This window comes from Solenopsis invicta, chromosome 10 (assembly GCF_016802725.1).
Source record: "Solenopsis invicta isolate M01_SB chromosome 10, UNIL_Sinv_3.0, whole genome shotgun sequence".
Classification (NCBI taxonomy): Eukaryota; Metazoa; Arthropoda; class Insecta; order Hymenoptera; family Formicidae; genus Solenopsis; species Solenopsis invicta.
Genome location: NC_052673.1, coordinates 15,020,300 through 15,043,155, shown reverse-complemented (window position 1 = coordinate 15,043,155; position 22,856 = coordinate 15,020,300). Strand labels below are relative to the sequence as shown.

At 37.5% G+C, this 22,856-nt stretch overlaps 2 protein-coding genes across 10 annotated transcripts in view; one reads left to right on the top strand and one right to left on the bottom strand.

The window, feature by feature from the left end:
• Nucleotides 1-566, bottom strand: part of LOC105197877 (signal peptide peptidase-like 3) — a 13,912-nt gene extending 13,346 nt beyond the window's left edge. For all 4 annotated transcript variants that reach the window (XR_005575641.1, XR_003268990.2, XR_005575640.1 and 1 more), the window contains exon 1: nt 1-566. This exon is cut by the window's left edge and continues 380 nt beyond it. The gene's annotated coding sequence lies outside the window, so the exon portion shown is untranslated.
• Nucleotides 567-1,987: 1,421 nt separating this feature from the next.
• On the top strand, nt 1,988-22,479 carry LOC105197878 (oxysterol-binding protein 1). 6 transcript variants are annotated; one of them, XM_026137412.2, is made up of 11 exons: nt 1,988-2,519; nt 8,272-8,334; nt 12,108-12,313; nt 13,965-14,215; nt 15,279-15,471; nt 18,242-18,528; nt 18,604-18,836; nt 18,903-19,179; nt 19,321-19,700; nt 20,019-20,239; nt 20,310-22,479. In XM_026137412.2, exons 1-11 carry the CDS (start codon nt 2,392-2,394, stop codon nt 20,450-20,452), a joined length of 2,382 nt encoding a protein of 793 aa, XP_025993197.1. In that variant the 5' UTR covers nt 1,988-2,391; the 3' UTR covers nt 20,453-22,479. The 6 variants fall into 6 exon arrangements, with proteins under 6 accessions (XP_025993197.1, XP_011162782.1, XP_011162781.1 ...); XM_011164480.3 differs by having other exon boundaries at nt 13,962-14,215; XM_011164479.3 differs by having other exon boundaries at nt 13,926-14,215.
• The last annotated feature ends 377 nt before the right edge of the window (nt 22,480-22,856 follow it).

The following is a 22,856-nucleotide window of genomic DNA, read 5'->3' as shown; positions in this document are numbered from 1 at the left end:
TCGGCGGCCGACGGCGAGGATCGACGCGCACGGATCGACTCGTCCGGGACGCGACGCGCGACGCCGTGTTGAGACGACGGCGACGACGCCGTACGATCGGAACGCCAAAGTACTGCGTGTGCGCTCCCTCTCTTTTTCTCTGTCTCTCTCTCTCCGCTCGGCGCACGTAGCACAGCTGATCGCGGCTATTTACGCATCCGAGCGCCGCGCGGCCGCTCCCGTGCGGACGGAACGCGGTGCCGTTCGTATCGCACTACGGACGTTCACCATTTTGGTAAACACATGGGTCACGTGATCCCTCGCTGGACCTGTCCCCCTCCTTCCCCGCCGCGTGAGAGGTTCACCTGCTCCCTTCACCCCGGAAAATCGCTCTCGCTCACCTCGCGACCGAGATCTCGCCAGATCTCGCCGCGACACGCAACACGAGGCTCTCTCACCTGGGTGATCCGAAATCTGGACCTGCCACAGGACTTCGCATCACCTCATCGGCCTACCGCGGGCTGTCTTACGAGCGAAAACGGGACCGTACAACGACACGCTGAGTGCATCTGTCGGCGCGCGCGAGAGCGGTCGCGACCACCACCATCATCGTCTCCACCACCACCACACGGTTCGCCGTACTGTAACCACGATGAGAACTACTGCGCGGGTCAACCGCTGCTGGAACACCTCGAACGAGCGCAGGTCCGCGAGCAGCTCTGCCGCGAGCGGCGCGAGCGCGTCTATCGGGTGTTCGAAATGCGTCGCCGCGCGATCACATAATCGCGAATTCAATCCGATACGAGGGAGAGACGTTTCATCCGTGTCTTTCTGGAATCTCCATCTTGTTTTACTATTTTAAAACCGCCTAAACTTTCAAAATTCAAATTTGGGCGAGCCATAATTCACGGTAGAACTCTGATGTTTTTATTTAAAATTTATTTACGATTCTTCCATCGTCGATTAGCTTGGTCCGCAGATTAAATTTGAGGATGTTTGACATTTTGGAATTTATTACTGATTGGTGTATTCCTACATTAGATCAAATATGGCAGAACTAACCGCCATATTTAAAGATAGAAAAGAAAATGGTGTCACAAATTTATAGATTTAATACTGCAAAGTATTGCGAAAATTGCATGACAAAATCTGAACACAGTTGATTTATAATCCAATAGTAATTCAATAATTTATTTTTACTGAAATATACATTTTGTAAATGTACATGTTACAGTCGAGAACAAAGTGCTCCATTTGATTTAATTATAATAAAACTGCAACGGGCACTTTTTGTAATTAAACTTTTTATCTTTCTTTGTATACATGCATATTCAACGCTTATAATTATACATCCATTTTATTTCGAGCACAAACAATAACGTAACATAATGCAATTGCAATAAACGAATTTAATTGACGAAAATTGTCGTCATATTTATTATAATTAGAACCTATTAATGGCATCCGAACTCTTAAGAGTTTCTAAAATTTCACCACGAGACGCAGTTTGTTGGCAGCTTACTATTCGTCGTATATACTCAACGTATATAAGTCGAGAAGCCGCAGTATCGTAATTCGCCTATGACTGACGTATCGTGTGTACAATCGAAAACAAAAATACCATTCAGCGATGTAGCAAGGTAAATTGTACCCCGACCCTCCTTTATCTCTCCAACGGCTTGTCAGTCGGTCGAGCGCTGAAAGAAGAAGCGAGAAAGAGACTCATAGAGTAACAGGGAAAGAGAAGTGCAATTCTACTCCACTCCATTCTTTACATCTCGCTGCATTTCGTTACCAAATGACACTTTTGATCTCGATTGTATATCGGTACGCGATCGCGTGTGCATCGCGCGCCGTATATGTATGCGCGTACCGCGTATCACACACGCGTAAATCATCGACGTGTTACGATCAGTGACGACGGTAACGAAGGTTAGGCGAGCCGTCAGTGAAGAACGTGGCGCGTGAGTCGTGGCGCGCCGTACGCCGTGGAGGGAAGGTGTGTTTCGTCGGCAAGAAGGAAAGGGTCCACGTCGTCGTGTGTCGCGGGTGTCATCCACAACGATTAGGTCTTGGCGCGGTCTGTCGCCGTTCGATCGCGATCCTGCATAGCCGCTCGCAACGTTAGAAGAGCGGAGAACAAGACGACGACGACGACGACGACGACAACGACAACGGCGACGACAATCTCCGTCCGTGAGGTCTGCGCGGCGACGGCTGGTGACAGTGAGAGGGTGGGGGAGAAGAGGAGACCAACCACCACCCCTCCCCTCGCTCCTCCTTCCACGAGGAATTACCAAAATGGTGGCGCGAGACAACGCGGGTGATGTGTAGGCAGATATCGGTTCGCATCGCGTTCGTTTCAGGGAGGTGCGAGGTACGCGAGCGTAACTTTGCGAGGCCGACGGCAGCATGGGCGACCCGAAGAGCCAGCACGGCGCGCAGGAGATGAAAGGCTGGCTTTTCAAATGGACGAACTACCTGAAAGGTTACCAACGGAGATGGTTCGTCCTGTCAAACGGCCTCCTGTCGTACTACAGGTAGTTTCCTACGTGTCATCGGATTTGCCAACGTCGTCGACGTCCGAGAATCGCCGCGGTCGGTCGAGGACCGAGGACCTGGACCGACCGCGGCGGTCTTCGCGCGTCGCGATCGACGTGTCGCCGCGAGACATTCGCTATTTTAACGGCCCGATCGATCTCTCGACGTCGTCGTCGCGCCGAGATCGCGGCACGCGATCCCCCCGTCGGCCCCCGTCCGTCGCTCCGACGGTGATCAATCCGAAGAAAGAAAAAAAATGGGAAAAGTTTAGACGGAAGGTGCGACAAGGAGCTGTTCTCCGTCGCGCTGCGCGATTAGGTTATGTGCGCGGTGACAGAACTCTTTTCGATCGCTCCCGGTCAAAAATAGCTTGGCAACAGCTGTCAAGCGTGTTCGCGGTATCGTCTACGCGATCCGGAGGGGTGTGAAGGGAAGAGAACGCACATTCGCCGCCAGAATGTCGCGTACGATTTATGCGCTCTATGCAAATAGTTTGCGCGCAACGTTAATTCGGGCACCGTATCTGTCACGGTCTGCATCATAAGCGTTAAAAAGATAAGAATGTAGAATGAGAAAGAAAGAGAGAGATAGATATAGAGAGCGAGCCTTTTTATCTGCGGCGCATGTCGGCTCGACAATCCGCGCGAGGAACAGCTCCCTGTTACTCCTTCCCGAGAGTTTTACTCTCGTATCCACCGCGTGACATTGTAGTTTCAAACCCTGCGCACAATGGAGAAATAGCAGCGATTAGAATTTTTGAATCACAATTTTCTCAATGAATTGAACGTAACATGTAATGTATACAGAAAAATAGATTAATATTAAATCAACAATTATTGTCTCATATATATGGAAGAATATTATAAAACTTCTTGTAGAAACAAAATTCTTTATGCAAGCAAGTTATGTCTGTTTAAAATTATCAAATTTTTTTCAAGATTTTATATTCTTGCACACATAAGAGAAAATGATTCGATATTAATTTTTTTCTGTGCACAAAAGTGTCATTCTTTTTTTAAGAAAAATGATTACTTATTGTTTGGTGGTCTTCTTCTTCTAAGTAACAGTTATCTTTGCAAAGAATATTTTCTTAACAATAATTTTGTTTACATGAAGAAACGAAATTTTCAATGTTAGAAACAAATTTTTTTATATAAACAAGTTACGTCTTTTTAAGATTATTAAATTTTTTCAAGATTTTATATTTTTGCATAATTATGAGAAAATGATTGTTGATTTGATATTAATTTTTTTTTGTGTAAGACAGTCATTTTTCTACTAAAAAAAATAATTATTCAGTTTTTAATTGTCTTCTTTTAAATAACGGTTATCTTTGCAAAGAGTATTTTCTTAACTATATGCTTATTACATTTACTTGGAACAAGTAATATGTATTTAAAATAAGCTTTTTTGTCCACATAAAAACATATATTTGAATTAAGTAAATATTACTTATTTTCAAATATTCATAAATCTAACTTAAGTTTATCGTAAATAACAAATTTATTTAAAATATATTCTGAATTTTAGTAATTTATTGCTTTAATAAAAGATATTAAAGTAAAACAAAGGTTCAATTTATTTAGTTTTTTAAAGAATTAATTTGTTTGTTATTCTAACTTATTTCATACAATTTTATAATGTTCTTTGAAAGAATATCAATTTTTTTCAGTATATGATAATGAATTTTTTTTTAATTTCTAATGAGTATATTTTATTACAATTAAAGAAAATATACTTTGTTTAAGATAATTATTACTCACAAAAAGAAAAATATAAATTACGTAAACGCTTTTCATAGAATTGATCTTTTTTGTATGGATATGATAAAGATGATATGAGCAAAAAATAAATGTATTATACAAGTTACAATATAACTTATTATTTATCTTTAATGTTCAGTGAGGAAACTAATTTTAAAATTCTAATTCCTAGTTCTAATATCTCATATTTGTCCATTGGTGCACATGGTCTTGAAAAGCTTAACGATAGAACGCATTAACGTTAGACAGTATTTGATGAGAACATTTAGATATATTTTAGAGAGAATGCATGTACGTAAACAGGCTTTGCGATTCTCTCGTTTTTGATTGGCGTAATTTCACGATCTGGTTTATCCAAGTAATGCCAAATTAAAGGCTGTTAACTGCTCGAATCGTACGACAAATGACTTCTAGTTTTACCTGAATTTACGATGTACTCGTTGGCGTATTAACTAAAGAGCATTTCACAATAGTGTAGTTTGTAAAATGTTGTAAGGTGCAGTTTTGTCTGTCCTTTTTTCGTTAATTAACTTTAATCTCGGTTTTCTTTAATTCTAGAAATTAAAAAAAAGATAAAAGAGTAGTTAAACTGAGATTAAAGCTAATTTGCATTGGTTGGCATTAGAAACATACATCTACGGACATACATCTATGGACATACATCTACGCCTTAAGTCTCAGACACAATGAACGGAATATAGAGAATAAGCAACAGTTCGGTATGTTGAACAAAGAATGCTTTATATGTTTTCCTTATTTAACATATTGAATTGTTCTTATTCCCTGTTGCTATTGTTTATGCCTTTCATTGTGCATTAGGCTTTACAGCCACTTACTGCTACGATTTATGCTACTTTAGAATAATCCTTAAAGGCTAAATCACACTTGCGATTATCGATTGTATTGCGATTGAGATTGAGATTAGAGACTGCCATTTAGAAAATGCTCTATTTTAAAAATCGTCAATCGTAATCAATCGTAATCAATAAAGTATTGCGATTTAATCACGGTAAAGATGGACAGTTAAATTTTTCTGTTGATCTTGATATATCCTGATTATTTCTTACTATGTTTCAGAAGCATAGCAAATATCACAGCCGACAATTTTTGTTTCTACAAAAAAACGATGCCAATATCGATTAAAATTGCCTGACATTTTGCTGGATAAACAGAAAACATTTTGTGTTCATGTTAAAATCGGTCCTTGCTTAAATGTTCCTTCCATTTTTAACATGTCCAAGTGTTAATTTAATATAATGTGGTAATGTTATTTGAACATTTTTTATCGTTCAAATAATACAATTTACGAGCGAACATACAAATAATACAAAGATAACTTGGTTTTAAAATATAAAGTTTAAAATAAATGAATTATACGTGCCAACATATAAATTAATTTTACTGAACTACTGTTTCTACACTCGATTTATTTTTTTGTGTAAATTTTTACAATTTTTTAATATTTATGTTACTTTCTACTCCTATTTATGTCAAATTAACACGAAAATTTGATTAGAGTATTTGGGACATGCGATATATGACGTTAAATTTAATACAAATTTTCCAACTGTGCATCTTTCATTTCGAAGACGAAATATGCGCGGTTGTAACGAGCACAATCTTGCTAATCACGATCGTAAGTGTGATTGCAAATCGCCAATCGCAATTCAATCGGCAGTCGCATGATTTGGTCTTTACGGAACAGTAAAAACGCGTGTTGCGGGTACATTTGTACCGCGGAACAGTCAACGATTACATAAAAGCGTGACAAAACTCCTTACGGATGACATGAAAATGACATTGTAGACACTTATTCGCGTCTACAAGATAAGTATAAGTCGCGAAATGCGTAGGGATCAGTAGGAAGAATCCTCGGTGAGTCGAGTCTTCTCTGGAGGCCGTCTCAAATCAGAATATTAAAAATGAATTGTCATTTGCATTACACTAGATTAGTGCATATTAAAGGCTGTTGCATTGAGAAAAAATTTCTTGAAAAACTAAAAATATTTAGTCTGATACGTTTAACCAAATATTGAATTGGTTTACTCGGGTACACAACATCAGTTGCGACACTTGTTAATGGATCAATCGAACACACGTTAATTATTTCTTTTTGAAATCGCAACAAACATTTATTATAGATTACTTGACCACATTTGACAAATTTATTGATTTTTTCATCAACGGACTCAAACTATTTTCGTGGAGCAACAAAAACCAGTCACGCATCCTGTTTTATATATTAATAATTCAACATTTATTATTCGAACTCCGCAGACTATTATTATAAATGTTTTTCTGTTTGACATGCTAAGTTTTGATGTAATCTATTTTTACTTTAACATACCTACTCTATTTATCTATTTATTTTTATTTGATTGTACGCGTCATAATTTATTTACTCTCAATGTTATAAGTTATTAATAAGGCTGAGGTAGATTAAATCAAAACGTTTAGTTTATTTAACGATTAAACGGAAATAAGTTTTGTTTAAAAAAAGTACATTCTTTTGCTCGTTATCGACCTTTCACTCTTTCTATTGAGTTGGTTTAGTTTTTGAATAAAATATTAATGAATATATCTTTTTTGTACAGCTAAGTGTTGACTCAACTCAAACTTTCCTTTATATATAAAAGATAATGACATGACTTTTTTACCAACCTACTAATAGTTTTAAAAAGTTTTTTTTAGTGTGCATAAAGTTAGCAAAGTTAGGAATATTAGATTTTAGGGATGGGAATAGGAATTAAAATTTTAGAATCAGTTTTCTTAATGAATATTAAACGCACAATGAATACGAATGAGAGGTGAGACGTAAATGTGTTGTACAAAATACAACTTAACTTATTATTTATCTTATTATCTATAGTATTCACTGAGAAAACTGATTCGAAAATTTTACATAATTTCTATTCCTAATATCTAATACTCCTCTATTATGCAGGATCTCTTAAATGTAAAAGCAGATGAATATTTTAAACGATTAAATACTCAGTAATAATACTGTCACATTATTTAACAGAATGCACATGCATTATTTCAAGGTCAAAGATTGTATCATATCACTGTATTCAGATATTTTATATGTGCAGCAGCCTTTAATCTGCACTAATTCAGTATAGTGCGGATGACTGAACTCATCGTAAGTTAAAAGAGTTATTCAAGATTGGCAATACAAGCGTTCCAAGCACCGAATAATGTCCCGTTTTTATGAACACGATATACGATTCTATTACAGACCCCTCGCATTTGACGACACATTGGAGAAAGTTTATTACGAGTCTTTCATTTTTATCTTGCGAGACTTTTCGCGCTTGATCGCTTATAGCGCTTTGTAGTTTGTAGCCACGATAATACCCGTCCCTAGCTGGCAACTTTTACGTGATTTCGCTCCGGGAGCGAAATCGTTGAAATTAATCGCGGCACGCGGAAAGGATACAACACGAACGCAAAACAACCGTCTGTATCTCGTTATCTCCGCAAGTGGAGCAGCCGCGTTTCTCTGACAAACGATTGCGCACCGGCTTCACAGGAAAATTTTTTTCCAATTTTTAACAACACTCCGCTTGGCACAGTTTGTGATTTGAGTTTGCAATGCCCTTTCGAGGATTGCTCACTGGTACGTATCACGGGCACACGGGTCGTATTGGACTTTATTCTCGATTGTCTGTCGTAAGGCTTCTTCTTGCACAGTACAACGCGTGCACGCAAAAATCACGCAACTCGCGTTACGAGTGAACTTTTACGTCTCGCGTCACTGTCGACATTTACCGATTTCCTTTTTTCCCCTCCGATCTCGCGAACTTGGAGCGACTCGACAAAGAGAAAAGATTTGCCTACGTTCTCGCCTACTTCTTGCGGTAGGAAAAGATACAAAACAAAAAAAAAAAAGAAAAGTACAAGGAAAGAGATCGAAATGTCGAGCAATAAACCTTGCCATAGTGTTACACAATGTGAACGGGGTCTATTTGTTTTATGGATTGTTTAGGGCTGAACCAACAGGGGGGCCAAAATCATCGCGACGCAAGCGGAGGGCTGGCAGAGCCTCCGAGTAAGTAAAAAAAAAGATAAACCAAAAAAGATAAAACGCAATATGCGTAATCGCATCCCGACTCCCTGCCCCCCTTCTCCCCCACTCCTTTTCGCGAGTTTGTAAAAAAGAAAAAAACAGCCCTCAAAGACGTTTGTGTTCCCATCTCTCATTTATGATACTCGATTACACATAAAACACACATATACGCGCACAAACATCGTTTAACTTAACATTTTCCGTGCAAGTTTTAACTTATCGATCGCTCTAATAAAAAAATCTCATTTGCTTTCTCCATCTGTAACGTGTCGGCGGTTTCATTACGTTTTATCTGTACGTGTGAATCTGGAAATTAATCGTATAGTTAAATGTAACACTTTGTATAACACTCCATCGTCCTCTTTCACTTTCTCTGTCTCTCTTTATTTCTCTTTCTCTTTATGTGTGTAATGCAGCCGCGTGCAATCAAACGTATCGCTTTTTTATGTTGTGTCCTTTATCGTGCCAGTTGCGTTTGTTCCGATCGAGTCTCGTCACTTTTGTTCACTTTTGTAGCGGCCTCACGCAATGTAACGATCGTTGTCGGATCGACGAGGTAGCTGCTACTCGGTAATTTCTCATAGATTAGACGATGTTGTTTTTTGTTCTTTCGGAGACAAAAGAAAGAAGCCTCGCAAAAGAAATTATCCGCGAATTATTTTTACGTTTTCTCTCCTTCTCCGCGTGCGATCGATGAACCGAAGGATTTTTTTATAGTCTTCATGTCGAACGACTCCCTCCTTTTCTCTCGATTAAATATAGTTTCCCTTTCTGTTTCTAACATAAACTTCGTATCGCCTAAAATTTTCCTTCGGGAAACACTTTGACGTAACCCGAAGCAATATTTATTGACATACAGGATGCTTCTTCTTGACCACAAATTATCGCCCGCAATGTAAATCTGACGTGCGTTTCTTCTTAATAAAAATACGAATGCTGAATGCGCGTTTCGAAATATCCTACAAGTGAAAGTTTAACCTGAATGCACTAAAGAATCTGCGGCTTAAAAAGGAGAACAACGCCGGGACACCTTGTATAAATAAAATCGTGTATACTAGAGCTGAAAAAATCGGGTCAGTATATATCGCTGCCTGAATAACATGAATAAAATGAATTTTATCAATTGCATCAAGTATAATCGTAACAATTCGCGATCAAATCAAATTCAACAATAGCCTTTAGCCTTTCCAATAAATGGCGAAGATCGTTCGTTGTGAAAATTTCATCAGTTTTTACACACAAAGTTTTCATCAGAATTATTTACCGAAGGTTACGTAACGAGCGGTGTTACACGCGATACTATAAGATCTTGGAAAAATAAGTATACGCAAGTGTTCTTCGAGACACGTTTCCGCCAATTACTCGACATGTACAGGGTGTTCTGAAGGATGTATCGGACATACAGTTCTTACAAAGTAAATAAAATTTGGAAATGTGTTTAATATTGACACTTCAAATAAACTTCAAATAAATAATATATGTATGAAAGTCGTGTGAATAAAATTATATTTTTATTCAATATATTTTTATAGTTTATTCACTCTATCTGTTATTAAAAATGAAATTATTTTTTTATAATATTAAGAAAAATTTCAATTTTTTTTGTAAATACTTAAAGTATTCAAGGTAATTTATACAAAATTTTATTGTGTTTGTCTATTTAGTTTTTTTTTTGTAATTAAATAAATAAATGAATTTTGTTTATTTTACAAAATTCATATTTGATTTGTAATGAAACTACTTAATTTATCTTGAATATATAAAGTACTTAAATAAAAAAAATTTTTTTCTTATTTTATTATTAATTATATTTTCATTAGAGCACGTATCTACTTCTTATTGAAATAATTTTTATTCATAAATACAAAATTGTCATTGACTTTTTTTCTACCACTTTTAAATGCAATATAAAACAATCTATAATTTTTTCATAATTTTCTTAATATTTTAAGAAATGCCCTATATATCCTTAAATAGATCGATGAACTTTGATAGTTTTACTCATTTTAAGTACGGAGGAAGATCATGCGATCACGCGATCATGCGATTGTAGATCCGGAACTGCATTCTTTTCGAATTACACTCTTCTGTCTACGCAGAATTTCGTAAGAATCACTAAAAACAAAAAAAAGGTCCTGCGAATACAGACAACTTTTTGGCTACAAAAATTTTTGAGGTAGATAGATAATTAGTAAATACTGCGATATCACACACGTTTGATACTTAACTAATCTAAATATCAGGGACAGAATTTATCTGAACTATTTAAGTTTAAAAAGAAAATTTTTCTATAACGCCTATTCATGTTACACTGAGGAAAAAAGTTATTAATTTGACTACATTTTTCAACTTGATTAAATTTTTTTTTTTAAGTTTAAGTATTTATGTATTTGGCTAAAATACATAAATACTTGAACTGAAGAAATTTAATCGAGTTGAAAAATTTAGTCAAGTTAACAACTTTTTTTTTAAGTGTAAAGCTAATTATGCTTGTTATAAAATGTAACTGTATAATCGGTCATAAGACCTAAATTGTCTAGAAGAATTGCTAAAATGTTGCTGTAAATTTACATGTGTCAAATAATATTTTTAGCAGATATAAAAAATAGCGATAAATTTTTGTTGTTTCACTAGAAATTCCATCTACATCAACAAAACATTTTTTTGAGTGAAGATTTTCTCAGCTTGCTCATAAAATGAAGCTCAGTCTGTCCTTTTAATCCAACAAGCCATCTTGTTCCTGTACGCTCCGACGCATTGACGTCTTATAGTCTCGACTGTAAATTGAAGTAATTACGCATCTTTTATTCCGACGTATATATTTCTATCGATCCCTACTTATCGCAACGATAGACGAACTCAAATTGCCGGATTGTAACGAGCAGTCCAATCGTTTGCGAAGTACCGAAGCTGCGAGCGAAAGCGTTCACGATTATTGAAGCAAGAGTTTTCGAACTAAACACTAATCGCGCGATCGCGTGATTTTCCCTTTTCATCCCCATGGACGCGGGGGAGGAATGTACACCCTCCCATGAGGGTCGGCGATCCGTTTTCGCGAATACCCTGTGCACGATTCCCCGAGCGCGCCAGCATGACTTGCCCCCTCCCTTTATTTCCTTCCACGAGGAATCGTGATTGTTGCGTGTTCGATTAACCCGAGTGACCTCACGTGCATGATCCGATTGAGAGTCCTCTCCTTCCCTGCTCCCCGCTCCCTCCGGTCTTTGGATTGTCGTTTCGTACGACGGAGAATAACTCCCACGGATTGCTCTTGACCGACGATCGCAAGTGTGATGAGAGACACTCGTTTATGCGGACGCACCGGAATAGGGGAGCAGTCGGATCCGTAATATGAGTTAGCTTCCGATCGAGTGTTTATTTTCTCCGATCACGCCAGTAAAAACCCCATACTTTTCAATGCTAATTGCCCCCCCTCGCATCCTCCTTATCTGCCTTCGTTTTCTCCTAATAAATCAGGGATGTGGTGCCACAGATTAACGCAGACAATCGTTGTCATATTACTGTGTCGATTTTTCTGTTTTACATTTTTTTTTTTTTTTTTTTTTGGGAAGGGCAGAGGTGGTCACTTGGATAAACCTTCACAGCCGAATCATGCGGATCGTCGTATTAAAGAGTCGAGTCCCTCCCGATTGCAAACTCACGTCTGTCTTTCTCTGTGTCATTCGGCAATCCCGGGACGATCTGAGAGGGACGCGTACCTGAAACTGTCGCGTTTCCGTTACCCCCTGTTTCAGGAACCCCGCGGAGATGTCCCACACCTGCCGCGGCACGATTTCCTTACACGGGGCCTTAATACACACGGTGGACGCTTGTACCTTCGTCGTGAGCAACGGCGGCACGCAGACCTTCCACATCAAGGCGTCGACCGAGGTGGAACGGCAGCAGTGGGTCACAGCCCTCGAGCTGGCAAAAGCCAAGGCTATCCAAGCGATGGAATCTGGTTTGTACGATTGTATACGATCCTATCTGTGCATCGTATAAGCTGTCATCTTTTTATACATCTGGGAATTTCCCGTCATTTCTTTTCCACCCTCGTAAATCGATAACTGTGAAAGATTGATGTTTGCACGGAGAGAATTGTCTTATAAAATTTACTCGGAAAATATCGAGGACAATATTGTATTTCGAAGAATTTTATGTTATTTTCTCGGATTTATTAATACCTACTACTCACATTTTATATTTTATCACAGTAAAATATAAAATATATTTTTACTACTATACGTAATATAGTGAGAAATTTCAATAATTTTTAAATATGTTGAACAATTTATGATTCTTTACTGTTTTTTAAATAAAATGAATGTCAAATGACCATAAATATATACATTATCTCATATAAATTTTATAATGCAGAATGATATTTTTAAACTGATTTAGTCGCTCATAATAATTTTATTATGTAGCATTGTAAATTGATTCGCGCGCTGTTTACCTCATAATTACTATATATCAAGAGAAATGGTCATAACACATAAGGCTGGAGATCCAAAGTTCGAATTCTATTAAGATAAATGTGTTTTACAAAAGACATGTGTAATATTAAATATAATCATATAAAGACTTTCATGTGATTATACATCATTATATTTTATTTCGAAAATTTTATTTTAAATTGTAAAAATTTTGCAATGCTGCATGATAACTTTTATTAAACAGTTTGTAAAATGTCTTTTGTAATGTAAAAATTCCTATCGTTATTTGTAACGATTTAATCGATTGCCAAGTTGTCCGAAGTTTATTACCACATGGTAAAATTTGTAGCGATTTTTGCGGTAAAATGTAATGAAAAATTCTCTCCGTGTGGATTTCAAAAATTGTTTGTCCTGCTACTGGTATATTATCAAATACACCAGTAAAAAGTATTGTAGAGAAGCATGTCGACGCAAATGTAAAATTTTCGATGAATTTGTCAGTTAAAAACCGGTTTTGCAAACATTGAAAAATGTTTTAAAACATATATATGTTGAACAATAAATTTTAAATCTTTACCATATACATATACACACATACATACATACATATTTAACAAACATTTTAGAAAACGTTTAACGTGATATAGTAAAAGAAAAATTTAGTCAATTCTTTAAAAAATTAATAAAACTCATTATAAATAAATTTACTTTATTAATTAACATCGTAAAGTTTATCTCTAAAATAAACCTCGTGGTTTACCTATGAGTCTATCTTTATTTATAGAATGTCTGAGATTGGAATACCCCGTATCAAATACTGAATTCAAATTTATGTGATTTATACATTTTTTAGACATGAAGCTCGAATTAATGTTAATCGTGGAGATTTTTTGTTCAATTTGAATCGACGGTTGTAGATTGGTAGAATCATCCAATCCACGGTATAAATAATTTAATGAATGTTCCTATCTCATCTTACACATAGTAGTTCTATATAGATTATCGTACTTGTACATGTGTGCATAATTTATGAATTTGATTTGCATTGCAAACGACTGTAATATCGATACGATACCTATACATTTACATAACTGTCGTTTTGCATCTGTCTTTTTCTTATATATTATCGAGCTTTAGTACTTCGGCGACGTTATGCGGCGAAATCTCTTTTAGAAGAAGAGGAGGAGGAATATCAAGATAACGACAATCAAAACGTAGAAACTGCGTCCGTGATCAAGGATCTAACGCGACGGTTAGACGATCTACAAACGTGCTATGATTTGATGCTTAAGAAGGGATCTGCGTTTCAACGAGCTTTAGCCGAGTTGGAAATGTTGGAGCCTCCGTCCCCCGAATTAGCAGCGAAATTCAAGATCGTCAGTGAACGAGCCACGCTTTTCCGGGTTGCGGCAAATGCTATGATTAACGTAAGTCCAAACAGTAATCTCTGTAAAATTGAACTAGTATAAAGTATAAAGTAATCTGTGAATAGCTTTCCTTTTTTTCCTTACGTGTTTACTTATCAAGTAATAGTGATCACGAAAAGGACGATCAGAAGATTCATTTTTCTATTCAGAATTCTTGTTTTTCTCAAAAGGTCAATGTTCAATCGTGACTGTGATATCTTTTTAATACAACAACATTGACCGATATCCAGAACTGGGTAGTATGTAACTTTAACTGGTTATTTTTAAAACACAAACTTTAATTTAATAACTTTTTTTAAATTGATTTATGTAAACGAAGAAAAATACATTCCTATCATAAAAAACAATATTTCTTTGGTATTTCATATAAACTTAATTTACAAATAAAATTAATAAAAAATTTGTGCGGTGATCTATATAATAATTGTTTTATGTATAATTTAATTTTAATGTAACTTTTAATTGAATTAGTTTTTTGTTCATGTAACTTTTAACGTAACTAAATTAATTCTATAAACTATTAACTTCTACTTAATTTAGTTAAAAAGAAATATTAACTTATCCAACTCTGTCAATATCACAATATCTTCAATAAATTCTTAAAAAAATAGCAGTCGAAAGATATATATTTACATTCGAAGATCTGAGTAATGATTTAAAAGATGATAACGTGTGTTTTAGAAGATAATAACATATGTTTTGTTCGTGCCACAATTTTACTGGATTCAATGATTTAGACTCTTGAACTTCCTTTGTGAACCTCTCGTAAATCTTATCGTTACGATATAACTAAACGAATGATTCATCTGATGAGAGGAAAGAGAAGGGGAAAATCTCGAGATACAGTTAGTAATTAGTTGTTTATATGAATGACGTGTTCAAAGTCTATGTAAAAATGCAAAACTTGCGAGGAGCAGAGTTCAATTTTCATGACAATCAGGGTTACCTCATTCACGGAATTGTCCTTGACAATGACATATTCTCTCCACTGATGTGATCTATTATAATACTGATCTTACACGAAACTCAAACGAAACTTAAGAATAGATTGAACACGTTGCAGACGAGCAGCGATTACTTGTTAGTAGCCCAGCAACAAGAGCCTAAGTGGAAAAAGATGCTACAGCACGAGCGCGATCAGAAGGTGCGGATAGAGAAAATGGTTGAACAGTTAGCTAGGCAACATTCCCACTTGGAGGAAGCCGCGCAACACGCGATTCCTTCAGCGACACCTGCAGGAGGACACAAACCTTCACGTAAATACATTTTTTACTCCGTGCTTTGTTAGCATCTACTTGTTCGCATCGCATTTCTCGATACCTTTTCTCATTGCTACCAAGGAGAGGTATTCTGGTCTAGAGCAAAAAAAAAAGAAGTTTGCTTATCTTTGAGAATTATTTTTAAAGAAACCTGCAGCACATATTTTCTACGCTTTTGCGCATCTGTTTGTATTTAATATATATATACAAATTTTCGGCTAAATATTTACTAATTTTTATGTTATGTAAATTTGAAAACAAACATATTTTTCTTAAATTGGCTGACACGATTTCTTAAAAACTATTGAACTTATCGACTTCAATTTTTGCGTATATGTAAAATACATGTCTGTTTATCGTTTATGAATTATTGCAACGTTTGTAATAAATTAAACTTAAAATTAAAATTTTTTTGAAGATACAACCTAAATTTAACTGAAATTAAAGTTTTGTTATTTAGCTCTTTACAATAAGCCTTTCTTTCTCTAAAACATTAACGATATTTTGACTTTTCATTAATTGACTTCGAATTGATTAAATTTTGAGAAGGACGTAATGAATTTGGAATAGCTTGTACACAACATCTCTTACTGCATTGCGTAAAGAAATTTTATAATGTTGAAATTATAGTCGAAATTTTAATTAAATGTAAATTCTCTTCTAGTCAACGTTTTCTTATTTTATTGCAGATCTTTCACGAAATATTCAAGCTAATTAAATTTCTGATTAATAATTCTCTCTCGCCAGTTCAAACGAAGATTCTCTGTGGAGCAAATATTATACTTTTAAGCTCATTTTACATGATTTATAATTTGTGATAGCATTCAAGACAGTTAAGACAGAATTCTATTTATAATTTTATATCAAATTATGTATTCATTTGTTCTCTTTGACATGGATCTCAAAATTCACTGCCAGTACTGAAAATCTATAATATATGTAACATGAACTATAATAAAGTAAAATTTTAGTTCAAACAGAATTTTGCTTACGCATTGGCATGCTTACTTTTGTAATTGATAGATTCTACTATGTATAAATAAGAATATTTCTTATGTTCAGTTGATAAACAAGCTTCCGTGAACAAGATATTGCCATGTAGATGATTAGAGATAACAGTAAGTTAACTTGTAATTTATGTCATTTACAATTCACGAGTATTAATACACTGCAATGTTTCATGCGTCCTACTTGTGTATTCTTGCTTACTTCTGTATATAATTATAAATAGAATTCTGTCGCAAATTATAGATCGTGTAAAGTGGGTTTTAAATTCACGTTTGTGTCCTGCGCTGACATTAATCGAACATGTGACATTAATCCGCCTGAATTTGCATTTTATTTACTTCTTGTCCCTTTCTCGTAACAAAAAAAAGGAAAAAAATACGTCATGACGTAGAACCTCTCGCGTTTGCGAAGTACAAACGGAAATTTAAATCTCGGCGCCCGCAATCGCTTGCCCGTGGCCGCGCTAGATGGCTTCCAAGTGGAGCCGCCGCGCGGATGTAACGCGTTGCGTTATCGCATGATTACGTCATCCGTGGACTACGTATGCACCGTCCAGCCGTACATCGTCGCTATATACATAGGACAAAAGAGCGTTTATCCGCGTTGTGTTCCTGTATATATATGGTAACGTAATAACTTATGTATGTACGTCCGCACATGACACGGTCGGGTGTGCTTCCGTCTCGTCCAAGTTCGACGCTCAAGCGACGGGAACGGTCTCGCAAATTGGTATACCGGATTCGCTTTTTTCTTTTCATTATCTCCGATAACACGGTTCCACGAATTCCGGACGATGCAGTCGCGTCTTTCGCGCCGACGAAAGACTGGATCGAGCGAGGGTGTCGAAGCGACGATTGCCCGGGGAAGGTGCAACGAGCGCGCATCAGCGACTCGTCATCGACGTTTCGCAATGCTTCTCGCGCCGAGTTGAGGACGCGAAGTCGAGTGAAAATTCGGATTCGTCGAGAAGCGAGCGGTGATCGACGGTATATTCGACGCGTACGACGGTTACACGGGATCAGTGTACGTTCGTGCTGATCCTCTTGTGACGTCTTCGTCTCGCCGTCTCTCTCGCGCCTGTGACTCGCTCCTCTCATCCGTACACCTGTAGCCAGTGCGGGCGAACGTGGACAGTGCGAGATGCGCGAGACTCCGAAGTGAGAAGAAAGAGGAAAGTCGAGGGTTGCACAGGCAGCAGCGGCGCCGGCTGCAGTGCAACCGGAGCGGAGCGACCGCGCCGCGTTTGATCGAGCGAGCGGATCCGGAGCGCGGACGCGCCGCGGCACATTCGTTCGCCGCAGAGATTCAGGGAAGGAGAGAAACGCGGGAACGCGGACAGGGCGCGCGAAACGAACCCGCGGCGACGAGTCGCGCGGCGGGGTCGCGGGACGTTGCGTATCGATTCTTTATTACGCGATACGATCTCGCGACCGCGGGCGCGCGAATGACTGGCGGGATTCGGACGCGTGTGTGCCCGAGTAGTTTGCAACGCGCGTTACTTTTTTTTTGTCCCCGCGCCGTCATTCTCGACGACGCTGTCGAGCCCGTCGTCACGTCGGAGGCGTCGTGTTCACGCCGCGCGATAAAAAACTCGTCAATCGTCCCTTATCTCGATGCTTATCCGAACCTTCGGCGCGATTACGACGACCTTTGCGCGAGTGTGCAGTCCCGCGTTCACGTGCTCCACTCAACTTTTTTGTCTCGAATTTCTCCGTGCGATACAGGTCCCACCGTCAAATGGGAAATCTTGACTTTGCAGATCCCGCAGTTACAACGTCACCATCGGAGGATGAGGAAGACAACGCCGAATTTTACGACGCTCAAGAATCTGACACTTTCACGCTAACCATACCCACGAGCAATTCGATTTCCCACGCGAGAGATCGCACCGATTCTCAGGGTAGCGACGATGGCTCTAGTTCAGAGGGAGATCAGACGCCTTTGCCTGTCTCCGATTCCACTGGCGCCGAGTCGTTTCTCATTGTGACCGATTCCACGGCGGCGCAGACTCCTTCACCTGTCAGGACCACCGACGACCTGGATAATGTAAGCACGTTACAGTCTTTCTCTCTCTTCTTTGCTTTAAGTGCGGAATACAGAATATGTTTCCTTGTACAACAGACTTGGCGGTCCAATAATGGCGGTAGCAGCACCGGGATGACCACCGTTTCTAAACGGAAACGAAGGACTAGGGTACCTGACAAACCAAATTATCCCTTGAACCTATGGAGTATAATGAAAAATTGCATTGGCAAAGATTTGTCAAAAATTCCCATGCCAGTTAATTTCTCTGAGCCGCTTAGTATGCTTCAACGACTAACGGAAGACTACGAATATGCAGATATTCTTGATAGGTCTGCATATCTTTAGTTGCGTCTTTATTTTGTGGGAGAAAATTGACATAATTTTTCTTTACACAGGGCTGCAGAATGTACAGATAGTTATGAACAGATGGCTTTTGTAGCCGCGTTCACTGTGTCTAGTTACGCTACAACCGCCGCCAGAACGGCAAAACCTTTCAATCCTCTTTTGGGTGAAACTTACGAGTGTGATCGTACGGATGATCTTGGGTGGCGCGCAATTTCGGAACAAGTGTCTCATCATCCGCCTATGCTAGCTCAACATTGCGAAGGAAAGAAATGGCGATGTTGGCAGGAGTTTACAATGGCTTCAAAATTTCGTGGAAAATATCTGCAGGTACAATACCTTTACCTTTTTTTATTTTTTTGTGTTGATAGATCTCAAAGTACATAACAATCGTAAATTATTGCTTAACTGGCGTCAAAATCATTGCGTTACAAACACAGCTATTCTAACAATTAAATTTTGTGCAACTAGGTGATTCCTTTGGGTACCGCTCATTTAGAATTTAACAGTGGTCAGCAACATTACACATGGCGTAAAGTTACTACTACAGTACATAATATTATAGTTGGAAGATTATGGGTCGATCAAAGTGGCGATATGGATATTGTAAATCATAAGGAAGGTATCAAGTGCCATTTGAAGTACATACCTTACTCGTACTTCTCTCGAGATAGCCAGCGCAAGGTGAAGGGTGTAGTTATGAATTCCAATAAGGAAGTTAAGTGGGTAGTGCAGGGCACATGGGATTCGAAGATAGAAATTGCACCGGTAATTAGCACGACTGGTACACCCGATAATCCAGTTTATAAAACGGGTCCTTACATACTAGCTTGGAAACGACGTATGCCTACGTAAGTATTCAATAATAATATGCGTATAAAAATGGCGAATCTGTTAAATAAAAACGTCGATTTAATATTTGTTTTTGTTCTTTTTTTTGCACTTGAAAAGAATTCAAACGCAATGTTTTGATATTGTTGAAGCTGTGATAATAAGTAAAGTATAGTTTTGTTAACATATGTCAACGATTCTCCCAAATAAATTTATTTCTATACTGACAAACATATTTTAAAATAGAAATTGATCAAGGAAATCTTATTAGAAATTTATTGATAAGGTTTTTAACACGTATGAAATATTTAATATAATATTGTAATATAATTTTACAGTGAAGACTGTGACAAATATTATTCATTCACGGAACTAGCATGTCAATTGAATGAACCGGAAGAAGATGTAGCTCCGACAGATTCTCGGTTAAGGCCTGATCAGCGGTTAATGGAGGATGGACGGTGGGACGAAGCCAACGCAGAAAAATTGCGTTTAGAGGAAAAACAAAGGGCTGTTAGACGAGCTCGCGAGCACGACTCCGAAAAGGCTGCCGCACAAGGTAAGTTTTTATATCGTCATGTTGCGAAAATTGAGCTCTTTTGCTTATAGGATCTTTCGTTTCTTCTCAGGATTACCTTACGAGGCTTACGAACCGCTGTGGTTTAGGAAGAAGCAGGATCCATACACGGACAGCCGTTGTTATATTTATAATGGCGAATATTGGGATCATAAGAGCAGAGGTGACTGGTCACGATGTCCAAACATATTTTAGTTTCGTTATATAGATAGATTCGATTATGATAAGACTTCGTCGCATACACATGCAGTACGTGGAGAAGTTTTGAATCGTTTAAAAGTGATGGTAGCCGAGATTAGAAGTCGCGACTGCTTGTTGTCGAGACTTAAATGCTTATGAAATAACATAGACGTGATAATGGAATTGGGGACGGTGGATATGGTTTAAGCAATTAATTCTTCCAATGAACGAAACTTGTTGGCAACTCTGACATGTACAATATGCAATTTGTACGTGCATGTCATCGCCTTCGCTAATTCTTTAATTTTTCTACCTCTCTCCCTTTCTTTCCTCCTTTTTCTTCCTTTTTTCGTCTTTTTTCTCGAGTAACGAAACTATTTAATCCAACATGATGTTTGATTAATATGCGCTTGCGTGCTATTTTTTAAATATTTTCCGCTGAGTTAATGAACAGCCGATCTTGAATTTTTTAATTCGATTAAGTGCGTTTTATTATATTAATATGTATAAATTCGTAAAGAATCGAAACTGGATTAAGCCGAATAAATTCCGAATATTTCATTAATTTAGCCTAAAACTGAAATAGCAGTAAGATTCATAAAGAAAGAGGATGAAAAAACTACTGTTATCGGAAAGAAATCAATTTCAAATTGTTTAAATTCCACTTTTTAATATATGAAATATTCTCAATTTATTTTTAAACAAATATTTTATCCAATTTTCTAGAAATTTAAACTTTAATTTTACCGAAATCAATTGTATATGTAATATATACGAAAATTTTGTACATATAACGTTTAATTCATCTGTTGAAAATATTCATAGAAAGATGTGCAATGAGGAATAGAATTCGACGTGAATTAATATAAAATGCGATATGATTTTTCTTTTATACCCAAATCATTTTTAGAATTCTAAATAAAGAACATCATATATATTAAAAAGTCCAATTAAATTTACACGCATCGGTAATTTATTTGCAACTTTTTCCTCATTGCACACTTTCTACTCGATCCGGTGTTATAACCAAAAAAGTCTGAGAAATGTTTAAAGTGGAACTAAATCCTGGCAGTATTGTACGAATTTAAGGAACAGTATGCACGTTCAAAGGTTTAGTCAGTGATTTGGGACACATGCGCGCGATTTATCGGCATTTGTTCGACATTTTACATATAATATAAATACGACGACGATGATGCTTCCAAGTTTGGCCGGCGTTGTTCTCGCAAGAAGAAAGAAAGAGAGAAAAAAAAAGAAACCACGCCATTTCACGTCTGCACAGATTTCAAGCACGCTAGATACGCTCCGAATACTTTGCCGAGTTGCAACGCGGAGGTATGCTACGCGTTATCACTGAAATGGAACAAGAGCAGATATACTTGAGGCGCGATCGAAGGCTCCTAAGTGCCGCTCCGCCTGATTGAGGAAAATCGAAATCGGGTCCTCGAGCGTAACGATCATTTCTTTTTCAAAATTATCGCTGTAGAATAGAAACACGCGTGCACTCAGACGCGTGCGATCGATTTATAGCGAATGATTTACGTATGTACGTACGTATGTGTTTGTATGTATGTATGCCAATATGTACATATAATGATTAATTGATGAAACTTATTGTATATCTCTCTTACTTATGAGCACATAGGCCGTTCCATTCGCGACGTTATCAGGTATACAGCTACGTGTGGCTCGATAAGCGAACGGAACGACGAGCTTGCAGCCAACGTTTACAATGATCATTACGCTAAGTCCTCTGGCTGTATTATAATTTTAATAGTTTATAATAATTGAAATGATTATATATATTATATATATATTATACACACACCTGTATACATATAAATACAAAAATTAATTATTAAAATAAATAATTTAACAAGATGCGACGAGAATGGGAGTGTGCGTTTGTGTGTGCGCGTGTGTATGTGTGCGTGTGTTAAGAGAGAGCAGAGAGTAGCGAAACTGGATCATTAGCGCTTGTACATTAGCCAATTCGTGTGGGGAGAGAGAAAAAAATACAAATATGCTTCGCTACAAAGGGATATTCATTTCGTGGTGTCTCCTTTATGGCCGTTCATCGAAGAAGATCGTAATTGTATTATAGCTAGGCGAATCGTCTGTCGAATAAATTATATTGAATTGATTATACGAAGGAGCTATATAAACGCGATCTGAATTAATACGGCTTAAGAAGTTTTGTTGCGAGAATATTTTACTAGTAACATTTCGTTCCTTTTTAATCTCAGGGGCAGGGAAGGAGGTTGCAATCTACGCGGGTCGCTAAAATATCTTTTTTTTTTTTCCATAAAACTGGAAATTTTTTTAAATTGTGTCGAGAAGGAAATGCCTTTTTTAAAAAAATCTCGAAAATATTCGATCGGTCGGGCTTACCCGATATATGCATCGAGAAAGGAGAGAG

Excerpts from the sequence above, each read along its gene's own strand:
- LOC105197878 (XM_011164478.3), top strand. The coding sequence starts at position 2,392 with ATGGGCGACCCGAAGAGCCAGCACGGCGCGCAGGAGATGAAAGGCTGG. Across the intron at positions 2,520-8,271 it reads GGCCTCCTGTCGTACTACAG|GGCTGAACCAACAGGGGGGC; the intron begins GTAGTTTCCTAC and ends TGGATTGTTTAG. Across the intron at positions 19,701-20,018 it reads TGGAAACGACGTATGCCTAC|TGAAGACTGTGACAAATATT; the intron begins GTAAGTATTCAA and ends ATAATTTTACAG.